Here is a 22,584-nt window from a genome sequence, read left to right as displayed (position 1 = left end):
ACGAAGCAGCATTGCCCACCCCCCTCTACTGTGACAACAAGGCAGGACCCTCCGATAAAAATGTCTTTAGAATTGGTGAAGCTTTCCTGAGTAAACAAGCGTAATAATAAGAAATTATGATAGGCTTAGGCCAGATATTTCACCTGTTGGTACCAACGTTTATTTGATTACGAATAAAAGCGCTCACTAAAACTACTGAACAAATATTTTTTTTATGTTACCAGGTAAGACCCACTGGGCTATATAGCTCTTTTTCAGAAGCGACCTGGCCATAAATGATATACAACAGGCCTCGGGTTGGGATCGAACCCACGGTCTCCTGTATATCAGGAGAGGTAGTTAACATATCACCACCGTGGTGGGATGTTAACGGTAGTGCAGCCTGAAACCTGACACCTGGTCACTTGCAACTCCGATTTCATCATCCATGATGATGGCCAAGGGATACAGCATTGAAATCACATCATGTGCAGATGCCAAGCTGATTGTTACATTCGCAGAACCCATGAGAGAATGCGACGGCGTGGGGAGGCCTTCATCCAGCAGTGGTTTTATCTTGGCTGACGGTGATGATGAAGAAGAGTGATAAAACTTCCCGTTATGTGGTTATACCATGTTTTATTGACTTCATGAAGATATTTGTGCCGATAAAGTTTGGCCACTGCAGGTGGTATGCAGAGAACAACATTTAAAATGAATGAAATCCAGCGAGATTCCATCAGGTGAAGGACAAGCATGCCAGCGACCTGGCAGGAGAATGAGAAGTGCTCGAAAGGATAGAAGAGGCAACATTCCCAAAAATAAAAAGTTTTTGTTCGGAGGGAAGGAAACTGAGATCCAAGGCAAAAATGAGGTTTACAGATAATGTTGTTGAGGCCTTGGGAAAGAAAGGAGAGGACTGGAGAGTAATGGAGACAGAAAATGAAAAGAGTGGAAAGTATGGAGAGGTGTTTTTGCCCAACCTACTCAGGCAGTGCCTGGACATAGAGACCAACAGAGACCACGCTTGCATGACCACGATGACGGTTGACCATGGCTGGCGGTCGTGATGACGAGTATGCGTGCTTGTGTCCGCAGGTGGTGCTGCCCAGCCTTGCGTCACTGCGCATCGGGGTGTTTGAGGAGGGTGGGAAGTTCGTCGGACACCGCATCCTGCCTGTGTCTGCCATCCGCCCTGGTGAGGGGGGAGAGCTGCACACTTGATTCAGAGAATGAAACAAAAAACCCAACCAAAAACAAACCACCGCAATCGTCATTCACCCTGCCTCTGCCATTGAACAGTAGCACGTTCAAAGCGTAGGACTACTGCGTAGGTTTGTAGTTGTTGCGCTGTACAGCTCTCCAATGTCCTCACGACGTTTCGGCCACAACGCAAGCAGCCGTCCTCAGGTGAAGACCAGGTCTGTCGGGGAGACAGCGTCTTGAGAATTATTTTATTATGTTTTATTTGTATTATTTTATTACTTCCCTTCTACGTGACTTTACCGAAAGAACCAAGAAGATGAATCCCTGCAGTCACGAAAGCTTTAAATCGACATTTAGCTCTCCAATGTTTTTCATGTTGCAATCTGTGCCTGTCGGCATGCGCTGAATATTCGATTCCTGAAAAAACTCCCAGTTCGTAGAGCGAAACGTCGGACAATGTGCCAAATAACAAGCGGTACAACCCCAAAACGAATCCAAGAGATACGTAACATAGTCAATCAATGTCACTCAGTGCATCATCTCTCTGGCATTCCTTAAATGAGTGCTGCATTTGTCCTACGAGCTGGATATATATCGTATGGTAACAGCGTGGAGATTCCTTCATCCAGAAGTGTATTGATTATGGCTGCTGCTGCTGCATCTGCTGCTGAATGATGATGATGTCCAGTGGAAAAATTGGCTCCCACCATATGAATGTGGAATTCCCTCTAACCCCCAATAGAGATGATCACCACCGCATGGTCACTTGCAGGAGGGATGCTGTTTTAGCCAGTGACCTGTCAATCACAAGTGGCATTGCTGGAAACATTACACTACTGTGTGTGTCTTTATTTAACGAGGCAGTTGTCAATGGTGGCAGTGGGGCGGGTCATTCAGTATTGGCTTAATTGGAATGTTGTTATTTTCATTTTGAGCAAATTTTAAAGAACTTTAAATTAATGCATTGTTTTTGTTATCATGCTAATTTTCCCAGGAAAGCCTCACTGCGTCTCACAAATCTTTTTCACGAGGGTCCTGCCAATGTATTATTATTATTATGGTTTGCGGGTAGGGGGGGGCAATAGTTGCTGTGTATGTTCTATTTGAGTAACGACTTAAGATTAACTGCAACATACTGCTCAGAGCTGCTGGAGAGTTGTAGGATATGGCCTTAAAATGTGTGGGAACCAAAGCATTTCTGTCTCTCCACGACTTCCCCCCTCAATCAATCTTCATAGGCAATTCAACGTGTGGCTAGGATGATAAACGATGATTCCATGATCAGCTTTGAACCGGTGATTTTGGGTGTAATATCATGAGCACTAAATATATATAAAAGCACCACAAGGCATCAACTGTCACACGCAGCACAGCTTACGAATCCTCTTTGCGCTGTCTGCTGAATGATCTCTGCGTCTCGCAGTCTGCGTATTGCCACCATACATCAGTACTGAAGTGACACATTCTTTCGTGGACTTCATAACGTTCACTTCTCTGCCTTCCGGCCCCCAGAATGTTCATCGCTTTTGTCTGCCTTCAGCTAGAACGGTAGACGCAAAGTACCGGGAGCCCATGAAAAATATTGTGTTATGATTTGCCTCTCCCACACACCCTCTACCCCCAACTCAAGTCGATAAATTGTTCCGATTCATGTTTAAAACGAGTGTTTTCTACGTCGTGGTCAATGTCATGTGGATCGTGAGGGTTATTTGAACAGACTTCATTCCCCTGGTTTGTATGTGTTTGTGAAGCTTGGGAGCATTGATGTGGGCGGGAGGGGAGGCATAGAAGTGTCATAGAACTTGACTTGAAGCACGTGTCCTCTATGTGGAGGTGGCTCTGTGATCTTCCATTGACATGCTAATCTCTCACTTTCACATCACTAGCCCCACCCACTTAGTTTATGACCCTTGGGCTACACTCATTTCAAACCTTTAAAACAGCAGCTTTCCCCCTCTTTTTTCTCCTGATGACGATTGCTTGCGTTGCGATCGAAGCGTCGTGATATTTTTTATTATTCACTTCATTTTAATTTTCATTATTTTATTCTTATTTTTTCTATCTACGTGACTTTACAGAAGGACCCAAAGAATATCATATAACTGTGACTTTTGCTGCACTGCCCTCTGCTGCTTTCAGAATGTGGCCCCACAGCAAGCCTATAATACCTGTTGTGCATGGTGCTCACCCATCCAAGCACAATTCAGGCTCAACTCTTGCTTCGCATGAGATATCTGATGAGATTGGGAGTGTTCCGTGTGATTTGGACAAGTCAGATGTCATCGTCATTGTCATCGTTGTCTTTCTCTTAACCACAGTGGTTGTGGGGGCTCCACTGATGGCCTGTCTGTCAACTCTCTCCATTTTTACCTGTCCTTTTCAGTTTTTGCCAGGTGTTGTCCCAACTTATCAGTCCATGTTACCACAAAAAATATCTATTCTCACGTGTACGATTTGATGCAAGTGTTGTGACCGCCAGAATCAATAATCGATGCTTTTGTTTTTTGTGCCCACGAGAAATGCCACCTCTTATTTGTTTGGCACGCTTGGCTTGGCGCGGTTCGTTTATTCCAGGTTTCCATCACATTTGTCTACGAAATGAGAGCAACCAGCCGCTGAGCCTCCCTGCAATTTTCGTTTTCATTCAAGTCAAGGATTATGTCCCGGTCGCCTTTGAGAGTGAGTATGGGGCGTCTCTGACCCTGGCTGTTTCCTGTCTCTTCCCATCGATCACGGGCACTAACCTTGTAGAGCTCTGCCCCAGTAGAGTCTGTGACTGAAGAACTCCAGGTGCAAGAGCCTTCTGGCCTGGACCATCATGTTCTCTGTAACATTAAGTAAATAAGCCTGCCCCCTGCCCCCTTTATTGTATTTAAGGTCATTATGCACAGTGGTTGAAAAACATTGCCACTAATCCCGATGAGTTAAGCCTATTGTCCTGAGTATTTATTTTAGATAAATGCTACTTTGAATGTGCAAGAAGGGCATTGGAGTTCGCTCGTGGTGGTCACGGAAGTACGTACAATCTTGTAAATGGCTGGGGAGGAGTGGGGAGGACTATAGAAACACGTTCGATTTGGTGTGCCTTAAATTTACTTTAAACAATGCCATGAAATCTCACTGAAGATGATTGTGCCAAAATTGTAGCCTTAATTTTAAGTACTGCGAGGTGATTGAGTGGAAAGGTTCCCAAACATAGCAATGTGAGTTTAAACCTTGGCCAGCATGATCTCATCCGATCATCATAATGAGCACCACCTACTAAAGCTTTCCCTAAGGACAGACTGGTCCCTGCCAAATGAATGTGGAATTTCCATCATGGGTTGTCGACTTCCATCAGTGTAAATAATAATTGCACATCATTCAATTGAGCAAGGGGTGACTGTAACTTAATTTATGAATATAATTCTGCAATTTCAAAAATAACCACGTGTGTCTTTATTCGTGTTATGTCTCTTTAAAGATTTCATCAGCGGATTGTCCAACCCCATAATGTACCAGGGGTTGATGGAGCAGCGAGCCAAGCAGCTGGAATCTCTCACCATGGACGAGGTACGAATTTAAAAAGAATCTTCAAGGATGATCAGAGCGTTCAAATGGCACTGCTGACTTTAGCCCGCTGTCTGGTTAAACCAAGCTCTCAAGTGTAGAGAGGATTTTAATTGTGAAATTAATCCATCGTCGCATGTCCCAATAGACATTTATTTTATGACCACCACCATCATCATCATCATCAGGGTAGTCACTGCTGTATGTTAACGGTGAGCGTGTGATGGGCTCCCCGTGGAGCAGGACCAGGTGGACGGTCAGGCTGCACCGCAGACTCCTCAGACCCCGCAGCGGCCAAGCCCCGGCCCTCGGCCTGACCCTGTGGCCGCACCGCGGGACAAACACCGGGCCAGCATCACCAACCCGCCAGACTTGCTGGGCCTCGGTACGTGGCCACATCCACACTGCTGCCTCTAGAACACACGGAGCTCCTCCATTTATAACACACAGATGACTCATGTTATAGCTCCTTCCACTCAGACATAACAACCACATATAAAGATGTAAGAGCTACATTGCGATTGTATCAAAGTAATACAATACAAATGGAATAGGAGTCGGGCAAGGAAATACGCTCTCACAAAGGCTTTTCAAAGTCTTACTACACGGTGTTTTCTGGAGATTGGATTTGAAAGATGAAGGCATGAATATAAATGTAAACAATAGGAACGATCTAAGATTATTCTCACGACATCAACTGATATACAGGCTTAAATTGCATCCAGTTTGAGGTTCTCACGTATACAATCTTGAGTAACTGAAATAAGTAATGTGCATGGCCCACTAACGATAAATTTAAATTAAGTTGGAGTGGCCATTTCACTTTTGACAGCAATGTATTGTCCTGTGTGGTGTTTCACAGGCCTGTCCCCGAAAGTTGATAAGAGATGCAGCATTGATGAGCATTTTCAAGGTGAGTGTTCAGAGTCATTCTACTTTGTCTTTACTGCATTTTCCTGCATCCCACACTCTCCTCTGAAAAGGAAAGTCGTGGTCTAAGGCTTGTTTAAATGGAGAATATGTATGCACCTGAGTTCTTGGTTCATGCTGTGGGTCTATTTACCATAAACACTCGCGGTGGACATCACAGATCCTGTAGCGTTATTCAAAAACTGGTGGATCATAGATGTCGGCGCCATTGTTCACAAATTTCCAAAACCTGAAAACATTTTTCCAATTATATAAATTGTAAAAATCGCATCACAACATCGCCCCCTATGGTAGATGATACCCAATCGCAGGGCATTACTGCAGACCCCTCGGTGTGGTGGTGTATGGACATTCTCCACCGGGCGGGGGTTACCTTGGCTAGGCTGTGAGGCGCTTTGAGACGCTGAGGTGTTCCTGCGAGTGCCACTGTGAATGAAAATCCTTTTGCGATGCTCATGGCTTTTCACAGCGGACGTGCGCCTCGCAAGTCTGGACGACCTTAAGTGCAACAAGCTGCTTGCCAAGTTGTCCAAGCGGCACATGAAGGAGCTGCAGGATCTGCAGAAGAAGAACGGCAAGAAGGCGGCCGACCTCATCAAGGAGCAGTCGTCGCAATTGTCCGACATGCAGTCTGGCCTGCTCAGGCAGAGGGCGTCTTTTGAACGGAAACTCTTCAAGGGAAAGAGGTGAGGTGTCGGGTCGCGCAATCGCGATGGGTTTGGCGCGGCCCCTCACCCTTCCCTGTACCGACAACGTCTGTTATCACTCTTCAGTAACAGGAGTTCGAGTTTATTTTGTTGAACCAGGTGAGAGCTCTGTAGACCACGACAGTGTCATGTGGAAGAGTGAACCTGCCTCTAGAACGCACAGAGCTCCTGCCTCTAGAACGCACAGAGCTCCTGCCTCTAGAACGCACAGAGCTCCTGCCTCTAGAACGCACAGAGCTCCTGCCTCTAGAACGCACAGAGCTCCTGCCTCTAGAACGCACAGAGCTCCTGCCTCTAGAACGCACAGAGCTCCTGCCTCTAGAACGCACAGAGCTCCTGCCTCTAGAACGCACAGAGCTCCTGCCTCTAGAACGCACAGAGCTCCTGCCTCTAGAACGCACAGAGCTCCTGCCTCTAGAACGCACAGAGCTCCTGCCTCTAGAACGCACAGAGCTCCTGCCTCTAGAACGCACAGAGCTCCTGCCTCTAGAACGCACAGAGCTCCTGCCTCTAGAACGCACAGAGCTCCTGCCTCTAGAACGCACAGAGCTCCTGCCTCTAGAACGCACAGAGCTCCTGCCTCTAGAACGCACAGAGCTCCTGCCTCTAGAACGCACAGAGCTCCTACCTCTAGAACGCACAGAGCTCCTGCCTCTAGAACGCACAGAGCTCCTGCCTCTAGAACGCACAGAGCTCCTGCCTCTAGAACGTACAGAGCTCCTGCCTCTAGAACGCACAGAGCTCCTACCTCTGTCTGTCCACCACAGTTGCCGCTGCTGTCCACCAGCCGGCGCTATTACACTACATATGTAACAAATCAAATAAACTCAAACTCAATCCGCAATCTCACAACATCTCTTGTCTAAATCTCACCTGTCATTTCCCTAGTCGTTTATCTCTTCTGTACGTATTAATATGTATTTTGAACTTCTATTGCACCATACATAGCCAACCATGTTAATCAGCGGTGTGGGGGACGGACAACAAACTAAACACAAAAAGCAGTTCTAACGAAATTAGTTTTCAATCTAGATTTAGAAGTGCATAACTTCAGGGGCTTCCTAATATCGGAAGGAAGAGCTTCCAGACGATCGCAGAAGCGCATCCGAAAGCGAGTGCGACCCTGTAATGTATTCTGCCATCACAAATTGAAAGGATAGGGGGGCCACACAAAAAATGACTTCCGTGTCAGGACCCCCCAGTGGTCATGGCACCACCAATGGACCTCACTCGCACGGCCGTGCGTCTTCCGGAGCGCAGTGCGCTCATTGCAGAATTTCCCACCAGATGGTAGCACAGAGCTGCCGGGCAAATCTGTCCATTCGCGGGTTAATGCAGCTGCCAATTGTGTTCAAAACACACAAGCCAAGAAAAATCTGCTGGAGGAGTTATTGCCATTATTAGTGCCCCCCCTGCCGCAAGGACCCCCTCGGAGGTTTATTGGAGTAGCACGTCACGCTGTGCTAATAATAAAAGTGGTATGTCAACAAAACACAATGGGCGCCCTGCAGGGGCTTCGGAATGATGAAGGAAATCTGTTGCCGCTTTTCACACAAACGACATCGCCGCTTTCCAGCGGCGTTGACAATTACCGCTTGCAGTGATGGTCACAGACTGCTCCGGTTGGATCATTAAGTGCTCGTTGTCCAATTTGCGGAAATTTGGATTAATTGCCCTCTTTGGTTCCTTCCTAGTAAGCGGGCGAGGCATCTTGATGCTGTTCTTGTGTTGCCAACTAAAGCCGAGGGTACAAATACGCCCCCGGATGAAACGGTCGTGCCGATGGTAATTATGGTGACCTATTTATGAAAGTGACGATGATGGGCAGTGACTTTATTATGATAATGGTTTGCACTTTTGGTTCATCATTCAGAGCTTCAGATGCATAATTGAAGAAATCTAAAAAAGGGTTTTCCTGAAGGAAAATCCCTTCAAGTGATGATTTTATGCACACACTATGGGCACATTTCCCCACACCCTTCTGAAGAGAAATGTTAATTCTGTTAAACGAGTCATGAAGTAATATTTTAAATAACATACCAAAGTATGAAATGCCAATTAGTTTTGCATTACGTCTTGAAATATTAACTCACAAATTTTTTTACTTTTTTCCACCTGTTGAAACGATGGTCAAATTGTTTATTTAACCCCTCCCACTTCCGCTCCACCAGGCAAGTGTCAATGGACGCACCACAGTTAGTCAATCGGCAGGTTGCAAAGAGTGGGCCAAAGCGTGGGGGTAATCCCACCACTTCCACGACGTGTGGCCAGCATGCGTCAGGGTAAAACCCTCTCGGGGGGCTCTCTCGTGGGCTACCTGTAGTAGCGGAGGCCTTTTCACCAACAGGCGTGCGAGCAAGCAATTGCAGGGCTGCGCCTGCACCTCGTATTGTGTGCGTGCGTGTGCGCGCTGCAGTGTGGATTGCAAGGAGCCATTCGTGGACTCGGAATTGAGCCGCTCTTTGACCGAAATGCGCAAAAAGCAGCAGGAGGATCTGGTGCTGCTGAGGCAGGAGCACTACGCCCAGGAGCTGCGCAAGAGGGGGCAACACAACGCACAGGTGGGCACGGGCAGCAGGTCGAGGAGTGAGCGCGGTGGCACAGGATGACAGAGGCTCTGCATTCAGCAGCCGATGGACATCTCCACGTTGCGCCTGATGACGTCACTTGCAATCGCATTCGATGTATATGCGTGTACGTGGAACCTTTTTCGTGCTGTACGTAGCCAACTGTACCAATCGGAGGGGCTATATACTTGTTTGTTGACATGTTAGCAAAATAGCACACTCTGTATCTGTTTAATGTTTGTGTAACTTTAATGTAATCACACTATGATCAGTTTAGAAACAATCTGATGAGCCAACGTATGCTGCAAGGAACTTATTGTTTCACATTGATTTATGTTTTTGGAATATTTTTCTATTTCTCATGTGTGACTGAGTTGCGTTTGCTCCAATTCCTATTCTCTTCATTAGCTGTGCCTTGTTTTATTGGTTTGTTTTCAGTAATTTTGGTGACCCAGGGTCTCTCTTGCAAATGACACTCATCCTGGTCTCCTGAGTTCTCACCCGGTTAAATACAATTTAAAGGTGAAACTTGAAACACATTAAGTAGGCATGTGATGTGAATGCATCGGGGAATGGATGCAAGTTTGATTCTCACGCTCACGGCTTAATTGCAGCCTGGTTTTGTTTATCTGGCTTGGCCACCAGCAAAATATGTCAAGACCCACCACGGCACACCCAGTAAACCTCTTGTTATAGTTTTGCCTGCCGGTCATGTGCCTGTTGCAGTCTACCAGCGACTGATAACATATTCAGGGAAAAAATTATCCCTGCCGACACTCACGATGATGCACACATCAAATTGCACGTTTATGAATCCGTTAATGACAATGTATGCAATGCACCTGCAAGCGATGAACAAGGTTTTTTGGTATGACGTAAACAACACCAAAGTAAAACCACAATAAGCAACATTCAATTCCATTCTCGCATACGTCGATACGTTTGGGCGCTAAATGCCAATGTCGAGTTCTGCTGGCCATGAGAGGGCTTCGGGAGAGAGTTCCGTGCGGTTATGCTGTTCCTACAACACCAACTTGTTTCATGAAGACGGGAACACTGCCTCTCTACGATTGAAACACATCTCCGATATATATATATATATTTCCTCTTTAGGCCAGTGTTGTGGATGAATGTGTTGAATGTTGTGCTGTAATGTATGTGTGCACCACTGCCAACCCGGCCTCCTTTCCTACAGATTTATGGCAGCATATTAAAGATGTAATTTTAGATTTGTTATCCGCACTGCCAACCCAGTATCAGCTGCTTTGTTTAACCTGCTCCGTGAAATGCTGAGGACGCATTTTGCTGTTGCCCACAATTTAAATTTATATCCGGTGCGTGTTTTTGTTCATTTTTTTTTGCTAACCTAATTTTTCCCCCTCTCTCTGTAGATGTATGAGAAGCTGCTGGAGCTGGCTCAGGAGAGCTACGCGAGCCTACAGAAGAAGCTGAAGGACGTGTGCGAGAAGTGAGCACGGCCGGAGAATCGTTCGCGCTGCGTAACCCGAGTGCCACCATAGCACACTTGTCTCAATAATGTCCCTCGCTGTGCACAACCACATGTTGCACAACGATAGATTACATCTCTTTCACCAATGCATCTTCCGAAAATTAACCGGTGCACGTTGCCGCAGCTATTTATTTTGTTATTATTGAATACAATTTTAAGGTCAGTACGTGCACACGGTATGCACTTCTCTTTGCACCAATAGGTGCATGCTTGCAGTCGCACTGCGAGGCAGAAATATAAACTTATGGATGAGAGAACATATGCAGCTGCAGAGGCATGAGTTCGACTGTTAAGAAAAGGAAGGGGGCTTGGGGAATGACACGGAGGAGGGAAGCACACCCTAGAGGCCGTCCTCCTTGGAGATGGAGCTTTGAATCCAGCCCGTGTGGACGTGCAAGATGGCTTGTTGCATTGCAGGGCCACAAGAGATGGGGGCAGCTTGGAGAGGCCTTCATCTGTCAGTGAATCGATCATGACGGTGTTGATGATTCATGCGCACAGAGTGTTCACAGTTCCTTTCGCAAGAACCAGAAGAGTAATCTCGAGATGGTATCCCTTTTGTAACCTACCGCACATCTGCAAAGAATGAAGTGATCAAGCGGGCAGTAACCTATGCCCTGTCCTGGCCTGTGTGACGATTAGGGTTGCAGTGTGCACATTTACAGACGAGCCATTGTCAAGTGAGATCATCGGTTAGTTACCTTCTCAAATCGCAGCCAGCGAGAGACCCAGCAGATGAAATGCAATCCGTTAAAGCACTAGCAAAGAGGCAAGTGATAGCGTTCTATCTGTCGGAAAGAGAAACGCAACCAGGCAGAAGAAACATTACCACACAAGCCAGTGAAAGTCTTCCGTTCAGCCATGAAATGAAACGTAACGGAACAATCGGCAGGGCAGGACAACAATATAACATTGTACCTCTTTTTCACGGGGAGTGCATAGACATTTTAATTTTCTTCTGCTTACAGATGCATGATAAAACTAATAAATAGTTGACCGTTCATGCTGTGTAGGTTGTCGTGGTTGTGCTGTGAAGCGCTCTGGTATTTTTGGTTGTGCTGCTCGTTGTTTGGCGTGATGTCCGACGTTTTGCGACGCCCGCTCTGGAGCTCATTCATATCGAACTGAAGAAGCTCCCAGCGGCACATGGGGCAAAACGTTGGACATTATGCCGAACAAGACCCGAAAACACATCGGAGAGCAAACGTATATCCCCTAAATATATAAATAGAAAGAGTTGAGGATTTCTTAATACTGCTTGCGTGAAGAATAGCAAAGCTTTAAGATGAAATGTTTTCATTTCAGATATCAGAGAAAGTGCATTCTCTTGTATTGTGTACACCGAAGTCTGGGATTTACTGCATTAAGTAATGTTTTTTTACAGGATCAGAAATGAATTTTCCTGCTTCAGCTGCAAAAAATGTAGCATTCAGGAGCCTCCTTTTCCATTTTGTGCTTATTCCTGCAAAATTCCATCTATTTGGCATTCCTTCTTTTAAACGCGTCCCGTGGGGATTTATTGAGAGGGCGCGGAGCTCCGAAATGTCTATCGGGGGATTCATTAAACTCCACTTTATTTTGAAAAATGACCCGGTTCGGGTTTTCTAGAGAACCCGCGCCAGGTGTGGCCAACGCAGGTTATTCTAATGATGGATCGCCCTCCGCACATTTCACATTAAACTCCGTGGCTACTTACCTGACGTGGCTGCGATGAAAAACTTGAAGCGACTCATTTTTCTACGTAAGGAGCAATTCAATCTCCCACCCACCCACCCACGCTGCCCCCCCCTCGCTCCCTCCCCCGCAACCCACCACCCTGCGGGTCACTGCTGTGGCATGCACGTGCTCCTTGTCACCTCCCGTCAGGATGACGTCAGTGTAGAGAGCAAGCCCCATGCTCTTGCCAGATGCAGTCGCTCAGCTCGTCTTACGCCAATGAAAGCAAAGCGTGGTTTATCACCGTACAGGAATGTTAATCAGTGTTTGCGCTGAAATGTTGTCATCATGGCCCCCCCACCTCCCCAACCTCCTTGTACAACATATATTCGTAATTGTCATTCATTAGACGATCATCAACATTATTCAACGTAAGCGTTATTATTACCGTCTTCCAAAATAATTGGCCAGCCTGGAAGAGTCGGCCTCTACACCCTCTGGAGGGTGTCTCTTGACTGAGCTCCTTCTAGTGGCGGCCCTTCCACCAGCAGTGGCGTTTGCAGGCAATTGCAGCGCCGTACCTTTACCTACCGTCTACCGACCACCTAAAGTGGCACACTTGGCCAGAAATTCATCGCTTACAACTCCACACCACTCACTGGCGCGCGTGGTCAAGTCGCGGCAGATCGTCGTTTTTTTTTCCGTCATCGTCATTGATGTTGTCGCCCGTGCCCTCTGCGTCGCAGGGAGGAGAAGGACACGAGGAAGCAGATGGACACGGTTCGGCAGGAGCAGCTGGAGAACGCCTCCAAGGACGTGAAGGACAAGAAGGAGCTGGAGAGGTAGACTCGGGGGCATGTGACGACTGTGGGGCGCCTCGACGGCAAGGAGCCCCCCCCCCTCGCCACGGCTCGCTGGGCTGGCACCTCTCCCGTGCAGGTTTAGAACACGCACGGTAGAGGGCAGCACGCATTGCCAGGCAGGTTGGACAAGTCTCACGGCCCTGCGGGGACTATTCCTGCGTTGGTGAATGCTTCTTGTGATGTTTGCTAACAAAAAAAAATGCATAAGGCAAAGGATTGGCAATTATCAGATGCTTAATTGCCTAAGCAATTTAAAGCCCCTGAGATCACATCTCATAATCAATCATTCCAATTGCCCTGCTGCAGTCTGGTCAAGGGGACCCCCAATGGCAGCTCTCCCTGTGTGGCGAAGGTGTACGTTAGCACGGGCGTGCAAATGGCATAAGCCAGGCGATGTAGTTCAACAAAATTGCCAAGATGTGAATTTAGTTTGAAGTGTCTCCATACTCAAATGAGCTTCTGTGGGTGCTCATCATATTGTTTATCCTGATCCTTTAGAAGAAATGCTATATTGGTATGGCAGCGGCGAGTGTACAAGTGGACTGCTTTCATCACGAAATTGATGCACAATTGACGATAAACCTTTTTGATAAAAAAATATATACTCAGCAGGTCCGTCAAATAACATTGTGGCCATAATGGGGAAAAAGTATATATATAACAAGCGATGTTTTGGGCAGTGGCACTTCCTCATAGCATATAAATCAGAAGAGCCATTACCTGAAATATCACCTGTTATATATGTTTCATTTGGGACGCCACGGTGGCGAGATGTTAACTACCTCGTCTGGTATACAGGAGGTCGTGTGTTCGATCCCGACCGTGACGCTTGTATATTTGGAGTTTGCGTGTTCTCCCTGTGGTCGTCTGGAATTTTGTTTGGGACCTCCGGTTTTACCCTCCACGTGATAAGCCATTTTCTTGAGCCATCATCTGTGGTCAGGTCGCTTCTGAAAAAGAGCTCAGTGGGTCTTACCTGGTAAAATTTAAATAGTTAAGTTTAGTTTGTGGTTTTAAGACATTGCTATTGACAAATGTGTGGGGTTTTTTTGTTAATTGCCGATGCAGCATTACCAAATTATTTGTTAATTTTTTATAAATATTATTTTGATATGCTTGTTTTCTTTTTAGATCAGTGCTATTAACAAATGTGATTCACAGATATATTTTCTGCACATGTACACATTAATTAAACTCTGTAAATGGAGAATGGCAATAGGCTTTAGAACAGGTACTCGAATAAAATACTTCAAAATATACTCTTTACACAAAGTTTAAAAACTTTTATTTTAATTTCTCACCATCAAAAGTTACAAGTGCGTGTGTATGTTTATAACGGTGGAGTCCACATTACACACTTGGAATGTATAATTGCATTGACTGACTCTTCGTGAGTTAACACCGATCGCTGGACAGTGGCAAATTCCTGGTGCTGTTCATATTCCCAGGTTTGCACAATAATGTCCTTTCTTTACAGGCAAAAGAACCAGATCAACACCATGCACATACAGGACACAGTTGTCAAGGTTAAAACAGTAAGTGAGCATTTCCATTGCATGTAAAGGTTTTGTGTTAGTGAACGCTTGGAGGCTCCAAACTCACATACCAGCAGATGTCCCATGCTTCTGGTGAAATATGTTTCCTATTGCAGTGGTGGCTGACCTGGATTGTAAATAGAAATGCAAACAAAAACAGACCTTTTTATTTAACTTCAGAATTATAATGACAGAAGACAGACACAAGTTGAACTATATCATAGGGCCCGTCGAATAAAAAACACACGGAAGGGAACGAAAGAAGATCATAATTGCGCAGTGGGGAGAGTGGTGGCGCAGTGATTAGCGCTCTGTGCTTAGGAAGCTGGCGAACCTGAGTTTCATTACTTGTCACGACTAACATTCAGTGGCTAATACATTCCTAAGTGGTCCCCATCCACTACCCTGCACTGACAGTGATTTTAAGTTCGACACAACAACAACTCCCATGACCGACACAATGTGGAGAGAGGGCCTTCATTCGACAGCGGCTTGACAAAGGGCTGTAAATTATCATGATTTTATCACAGCAGATGAGAAGTCCACTTCTTGGTCCCCAATGTAGCCAGACGGAGCAACTTTAATTGCACGCCCGCTATGTCCACGTTGGACCAAAATATATATTTTTTTGTATTGTCTGAAACCTTTCCTGGAAAATTAAATGGAATGCTCCAGTAATTGTCATTATCCCTCGTGTCGTGAAGTGATGGAGAGTTCCATATATTTTTTACACTTTTTGAAGCTTAAGTGTTTGGGTTCTTGAGCATTAATCGCTGTGACTGTGTTCATGCCTTTAGTTGCAGGATTCTCAAGAAAAGCGAAAGGAAAGGATTGCAAAAACGTACGAACAACTCCTGAAGCAGATAAAGGACGAGGAGCAGATGGTATTTGGCCTCTCACGTTCCTCGTGATTCTGCTCTTTCCATTGAATGTCTCTTGCATTGCTCGTGAAGCCTTTAAAATACACTTCTCTTATTTATTTCCTTCAATTTATCATTAAACCAACGGCTTGTGTTGTCACTCACCTTCTCATTGAGCGAATGACAAGAAGCGCATTTTTTACTTTTGCATTTCGAGATGTACTTTTGATTGCTCGCTGGTGCTGTGTTGCCTTGAGCGGCGAGATGTTAACTAACTCGCTTGGTATGCAGGAGGTCGTGGGTTCGATCCTGATCCTGATGCCTGTGTATTTGGAAATGACATCTTCTCCCTGTGTTTGTGTAGATTTTTCTCCAGCTCCTCCGGTTTTTCTCTCCACATTTAGAAACATGCATTTAGAGTTTTTGGCTGTTATGCCTTTTCACATGATAAACCACTTCGTTGCGCTATCATTTGTGGCCAGGTCAATTCTGATAAAGAGTGGGCCTTACCTGATAAAATAGACAAGTTGTAGTAAAAAATGGGGAAACACAGCTCATGTGTGAAATCCACCTTGAAGAGTTGTTGTTCAGTGGCTGTGATATGGGAAGCTGCAATCCATAAATGTGCCTCATAAGAGATGGCTTCAATAAAAAAAAAAATTTACATTTCACTTTTGAAATTCAGACTTAGCACATTTGCATTTTAAAACGTGTGCTGTATTCCCTCTACATCGGTTGTCATTTTCCCATTGCTATGGCGATGTAGGATTTCTCTTTATAATGAATAGAAAGGAGCATTTTCTTGATGACAGATGTTTATGAGATTGGCACCTCCCCTCCGATTAGCATAGTTGGCTATGTACGGTGCAAAAGACGTTCAACATGCGTACAACTCCTCGTCAACATATTTTGCAGGGTCACAATTTCAAGCAGAATGCCATCTCTAAGTGTTATGTAGCCAGGCGTGATAGTTGAGTATCATTTCTTAACGCGATGCAGCACTTTGCCGGCATGGTTGATGTATCATGCAGATCTCAGCCATGTCCTGTTGAACTAGGAGATGCCCAGTTGGTGGTTAGACAGTAAGAGGATTGATAACTTATCCCATCCTGATTTCTGAGCGGTTTCCCCCCTCGTGTATGAGAGGTTTTTCTTCTTCCAGATACTCTCATTTCCTCCCACATTGACAGTCGTTAAGGAGATTGGCGAAACATCCCAAAGCCAAAGGCCCTTTTGAAAATGAGTTTCGAGACTCAGAGCAAGGCTTTCCTGGCTAAATAAGGAACAATATTGTTATAGATAACATGAATAACAACCTCCCCATGATGTCCACCTCCCTTTGCTTCATTTCCCCAGCAACTCAAGTCCTTGCAGATAAAGTATGACGAGAAGTTGAAGCGGCTGCCGACGGAGATCAAGGACTACGTGGAGGGTGGCATGAAGGGGCAGCTCCCCCAGGAGCCAGAGTACTTCTTCCGCACAAACTCACGCAGCTCCCTCGAGTTTGGCTTCTCGGTGTCGGTCGACTGCGACGACGACTCGGTGGTCACGCAGCTCTGAGTTGGCCTGCGGCGGATCTTGGCGGACCGCCCCCTGGGTGGCTCTCGACGCGTGCCCCGTTCGCCAACGTGGCACCGAATGTTCGCCCAAAGAAAAAGAAAAAAGCGATCGCTGGTCTAGTTACGTACTCAACAGGACTTGAGGAAATAACCGCTATTTATGTACAAATTACTACTTATTAGGCACAGTGTCCTTAGGAATGAGGAAAATGTTTTAATTTGGAGTTTGTTGCCAATGTCTTTTGAGTGGGGAAATTAACTTTTCTTGATTTATTTTTTCAAAAGAAGATTATAAATATTGTTGGTACTGCAAGTAGCTCGTTTTGCTCGAGTCTTTTAACGTCTGGTCTCAGCCAGGAAGCCGTGCGTAATCGCGCTTGTGGAAATGTTTTGGCTAAAATTGGACGAGCGCTGGTGAAACACTCGTGTCGCGCAGCGCCGAGTCACCGTGACAGGTCTGTGTGCGTTGTTGGGCTTTTCCTGCTGGTGTTTGACGCAATGGGTCAGCTGCACGTTATCTGTGTTGTGGTGCGACGCTAGGTCCGCGTCCTAGGTGAGCGCACTAAATGAGTGGCGTTAAACGTTTGGAATAACACCGTTCGTCATTGTGCATACTCGATAATTGCCGACTTATTGTTTTCAAATTTTGGGGGGTTTTTTGTCTCCCTGGTACTGACATCCTCTTGAGGTTATTGCTGGCCTAAATAGGGATGGGAACGGGTCAAAAGAATGATTTTTGTGGGCATGTATTTAGAGGACTGGAACATGTCCATTATCCAGAGGTGAAACAATTAATGTGGTAAATGCTTATCAGCTTGTGTGCGTGTGGGACTGTGTGAAGGAGTGGATTACGTGATCTCACTCTCTTGGGGAAATTCACTCATGTCTAAAGGGTGAGACAGGACAGGATGGTACTAAAAGTACTGCACCTTGATATACAACCGGTATCAACACTTGCTGTGGCTTACACTTTACTCAGCAAATAGGCAGTACATCATGACATGTGCAGGCATTATCCTTTATTTACTCAGATGAGGATTGCTTTTTTCTTTCATAGGAATGTAATTTACGGAACAGGGAAAAGGCACATTATTTAACTCGTCCGGTCAGTTCAAGTGCCCGGTTATACTGCTTTCCATCGCAGCCTTATCTTCCTATCACGGCTGCCTACATCAAATGGCGATTACTCATATTGCTTCTCTCGATGTCACCCATGGTTATTTCTTCCCGAACCCGTCTGCTAAGCCCACGCTCCCTTACCCAATGTGCTGCTGGGAGCCATCTGTTCTAGCAGCAGTCACAGCTTCCCCCACAGTTTTATTTGATCCGTCCGCAGTCACGAGGCGCCTACTGTGAGATGCGGTCAATCATGGTCAAGTTTAAACAACTGCTTCTTTAATACCCGCTAAATGTATTGCCCCAGTGCCACGCAATGGCAAATCACCGTATAATTGATCTGACGCTCCACATTGGAACGTGTGCCTCCCACACTTCCCCTTCAGCCATAGACGGCAGTGTTCTCTTTCTGCCCACCAGGCGCACATGCACTGACACATGTTGTTAACCTGCCAGACAGTTCTGTTAACTGCTATTATTTAAATTATCAACGTTCACCTCTATGTTCATATTCATCATTCGAGTCCTGGGGGTTTTGGGGTCCTTCGGTCACCTTGTAAGACTCCGCCACGGTGTAATGATTCGCCAGCGAGACTCGGAATCCAGAGGTTGCCTGTCTGCTCTCCCTGTGCGACAACTAATGTAATGGGCACGTTTCTTAGTCTGCCCACCACAGACTTAGAAATAGATTCAACACATAGTAATAGGTTTTTACCCTTTCAACTGGTACAAAAACTGACACCTAAAAACCTATTACTATATTTTGCCACTGGTAAAGGAGGTCTCATAGAGTAGATTCAACACATTTAGTCGACTGACAGGTCGCGTGCGCCGGGGAAGGGTTTGGCAACTTCCTCGTCTTCCAAGACGCCAGTGTGGAAGAGTAGGCCAAAGTCCCGTCTGGAAGGGCACTTTGAAGATTCCTGTGGTGGAGACCCCCCCCCCCCTTCCACGAACAACGAATTGCAGAACTCCTCCTTGCCTTTAGTCACCTGTAACGCTCTGGCGCCGCAGTTGTGTTTTAATTCTGTGGCATCGCTCGTGAAACTAGTGAAGAGTGAAGGGATTGGCCGCTAGCTGAACAAGCCGTCCGTGTGTCGCGGCCTCAAACCCTTCACGAACTTCTGCACAGACACAGGGTGCCCGTCTGGCAAACCCTTTACATGTTCAACACATTATTGCAGTTTGTCTATATTACACAATTTAAGGCATTTACAATAAAAAAGGATTAGGTAGTTGAACTAAAACATGTTTACGATCATCTTTAAAAGTTCAGATAGGGAAATATGCCGTTTAATGTTTTAATGATTTTGTTTATGATACTCAGAGGCAATTTTACCTGTTATATTTGATATAAATATACATTTACAGAGGTACATAATCAAAGAGAAATAACTCTTTCCCCCTTGATTTCAGAATTGTGAAGAGATGAATGCTGGTCAGGGTTTAGCACGTCATTTAACATGGTACTGAAGTGGTCTTAAAAAATGGCATTGTCTTACATTGAGAGCAAATGCATCTCAATTACAATAGAAATATTCCAAAGAAACCTTTTTACCCATTATATCATTTTGCATTGCACATTGTGAACAGATTGTAATCATTATTAGTTGGGTTTTCTGTTTATATTAAATCAGCGTTGCAATTTTTGGTTTTTAAGTTGTCATAGCCTTTTTTTTAGAATTGTTGTTGCAAAAATACTGCCAAGATTTGTTGAAATAATCAGTCATGTTTCTTTTAAAATCAGCCACAAACACATTGTGCATATCAGACGAGTGGAGTTCACATGAAGGCCTCGCAATACACAGCACAACCATTGCCGTTTTAGTCGTAGCTACGTTTTTAACTACAGCGAAGGAATCTGGGCACAGAACGTTCAATCATGGTTTCCGTGGTTACATAATAAACTTAGGGGATGGTGGGAGTGGTAGAAGGGGGAATATTAAAACCCATGCATGCTCAAGGTGATGTGACGATGATCTGTTATGAAATTACTGTCCCCGTTAAGGTCAAACGCTTGTCTGATATTCACAATGAGCTGTTTTCTTTTTTTAAAGCAAAATTTATTTACCCTGTCCTACAAAAAGCATTGCTTTAACAAATTGCCTCCATCGGGCCATATAAAAAAAACAAAGTTACGGTGCTGATAGTAACGTTCAAAGTATTGCGCAAGATGTGGTTGCATCAACAGCTGAGGCAATGGTGGCACCCCGATCGTGGCAATGCACAATGTGATAGGCACGTCGAGGTGCCGCGTGGAGTCTTGCCCTATCCCCAAATGAAACAATAATTTTGCGTGTCGCGGATTTATCAGTAGATCCACAAGAGAGTCGATACCGACCGTATGGGCAGTCTAACAAATTAAAATGCCACAGCTGCTCGAAATCCGCCTGCGGTTCGCCAGGTCTCGCTGCGTGTCGAGCGACCATTCTCCCGAGCTTGCGCCACCTCTACTGTGGGCATCTTGAGCCGGTGGAGATCCCTGCACCCCTGACGATGCCCGCAGTAGTGCGCGGTGAAAGCTCAAGAGGAGAGATCCTCAACAGGCTGGGGAAATAAAACACTCTACCGTGTTTGTCACTTTCTTGAAGAAACGTCCTCAAGCTAATGTGGAGCGCAAGCTCAAATGAAACATACGGTGTCTTACTGTAGATGTACGTACTTATGGTGATCATATAATGTCGACTTGGCTCACGAGCCAGAGGTTTCACGTTTCCTGCTTATAAACAGGGCATATAAATGTGTCTTAAACGTGGGGTGTTTCCTGCCTGGTGGTGGCTGGGTTGCTCTTGTGGTGTAATGTGCGTGTGTGTGTGAGTCGGGACCTTCTTTCCCACGCTGCCTCAACTCCGGCTTGACAAACTGCCGCGGGCATGTGCAGAATGTCATGTTGAGCAATAGCACTATCAACGGAGCACTGGACACACTATTGGAAGTGCATGAGTTCACATCTCAGAGTCAGGGGTTGACTCACCCTCGTCATCTGTTCGTGGTCAATAAAATGAGTAACACTCTGGGAAGTCTGCAGTCGTCCTACGGCGAAATTGGGTAACCACCGTATGAATGTGAAACTTCTGTCGCTGTATCAGGGTCACCGTTGAAGATTACACTTTTTTGGAGGCGCATTTTCCGATAAACCCATTGGAATAAATAAATAATACTTGAACAGTGGTTGTGCACAATTGGTTCCGATGATGCCAAATGTTCAAACGTTTGATATGTACCAAATTTGGCCAACTTCATTGAGTTATTGATATTCGGGGGTTGATCACGCGTCATGAAATCCACCTCTGTTACAGAATTTATCTTCATGAAGAGAATAATCGGACCTTCTCTGCACTTGAAAACCTCCTTCTAGCAGAGGTGTTGACATTTATTTCCACACCCTGACGTCTCAGGATTTTTAATATCCTGATCACAGCAGCCCGAGCAGAGAAATCCTGACTTGGGAATTTGTTAGCTGAAACCTGCCGACTCTTCTCCGGAAGCCTTGGATCTTGACGTTAACAGTCACACACTGTAAGCCTCGCTGCCCACTGAGTCAGGACAACTTTGGCCACCGATGCGTTAGTGGCAAGCTTGTCCCATTTGTTTGCCAACGGTAAATATCGATGCTGCGCTTTACTCGGTAGCTTGGCTCTCGTGGGTGGCTAAACACATGCACGCGTGTCATGAGGCACCAAAGACAGCAAATTATACTTTTGGCTATTTGTGTTAAATTCAGAATTCTGAATTTTAGTTATAATGCTTGCACTAAGGTGTTAGGTTTTTTTTCTCTTTCTCAAAATCTGTGTAAAAAAAAATCACTCCTTGGGAAATTAAAACATATAAAATAGCATAATATTTTCTTTTGATTTATGCAGAGATTGAACCCCTCCCACCCCATTCGCAAGTCAAATTGCCAAAGTTGCTGTCAATCGAAGTAACTCAATTGTTGCGTGTGCATCTTGACAGTAGAAGATATGGTGGCTATTGCGTGCAAGTCTATCCTTGCGTTGTTACATCAGTGTTTAAGCTTTACCTGTGGGTACGAATCGTGTGCACTGTGCTCGTGTGTGGGGTTTTGTGGGCATATTGTAGATATAAGCGAGAGTTGTGTTTCTATTTGTAGCCACTTGGGTGGTCCAGGCGTACAGGTGTAGAAATATCTTTGTAGGGAATTTTAAGGTGTAAATGGTGTTCTTTTCATTTTGAAAGCTTTATTTAATATATTGTACCTTTTGCGTTGTCGTAACGGGTTTTATAGATCTATGCAACATGTATGTCACATTGTTCTGATCTCGTGGAATCAAATAAAAAAAATTGTTCGACAGCATAATTGCGTATTTAAATGTAGATATATCTATTTCAGGGAGACGGGCTGGTTCGTTTATGACATTTGCCGAGATACCATTATCTGAATGTTTATACATTTTTTTCCCTGTATTTAAAAAAAAAAGTTGTGGGTGTTGTGTTACTTTCCAGAGCATCTTATCATTCAGAGAATACGATTGTGGATTTTTTGGACCACGGTGGCGAGATGTTACCTATCTTACCTGGTATACGGG

General features: G+C 45.3%; 1 protein-coding gene across 3 annotated transcripts in view; it reads left to right on the top strand.

Moving 5' to 3' along the window:
- LOC144937062 (1-phosphatidylinositol 4,5-bisphosphate phosphodiesterase beta-1-like) overlaps positions 1 to 22,370 on the top strand; it is a 153,735-nt gene extending 131,365 nt beyond the window's left edge. For 2 of the 3 annotated variants that reach the window (XM_078864300.1, XM_078864298.1), the window contains 12 exons: positions 1,078 to 1,177; positions 3,760 to 3,864; positions 4,649 to 4,737; positions 4,975 to 5,119; positions 5,597 to 5,647; positions 6,134 to 6,350; positions 8,788 to 8,932; positions 10,330 to 10,406; positions 12,851 to 12,946; positions 14,445 to 14,502; positions 15,300 to 15,386; positions 16,719 to 22,370. In XM_078864300.1, the coding sequence (XP_078720426.1) occupies positions 1,078 to 1,177; positions 3,760 to 3,864; positions 4,649 to 4,737; positions 4,975 to 5,119; positions 5,597 to 5,647; positions 6,134 to 6,350; positions 8,788 to 8,932; positions 10,330 to 10,406; positions 12,851 to 12,946; positions 14,445 to 14,502; positions 15,300 to 15,386; positions 16,719 to 16,922 (1,374 nt within the window). In that variant the 3' untranslated portion in view covers positions 16,923 to 22,370. The remainder of the gene's footprint in view (positions 1 to 1,077; positions 1,178 to 3,759; positions 3,865 to 4,648; positions 4,738 to 4,974; positions 5,120 to 5,596; positions 5,648 to 6,133; positions 6,351 to 8,787; positions 8,933 to 10,329; positions 10,407 to 12,850; positions 12,947 to 14,444; positions 14,503 to 15,299; positions 15,387 to 16,718) is intronic. The other variant, XM_078864299.1, reaches the window with a different exon arrangement.
- Positions 22,371 to 22,584: the final 214 nt, after the last annotated feature.

The sequence above is a fragment of the Lampetra fluviatilis genome, chromosome 18 (assembly GCF_964198595.1).
Source record: "Lampetra fluviatilis chromosome 18, kcLamFluv1.1, whole genome shotgun sequence".
NCBI lineage: Eukaryota > Metazoa > Chordata > Hyperoartia > Petromyzontiformes > Petromyzontidae > Lampetra > Lampetra fluviatilis.
Note: the sequence above shows the minus strand (reverse complement) of the source record. Positions and strands in the feature narration are given on the sequence as shown.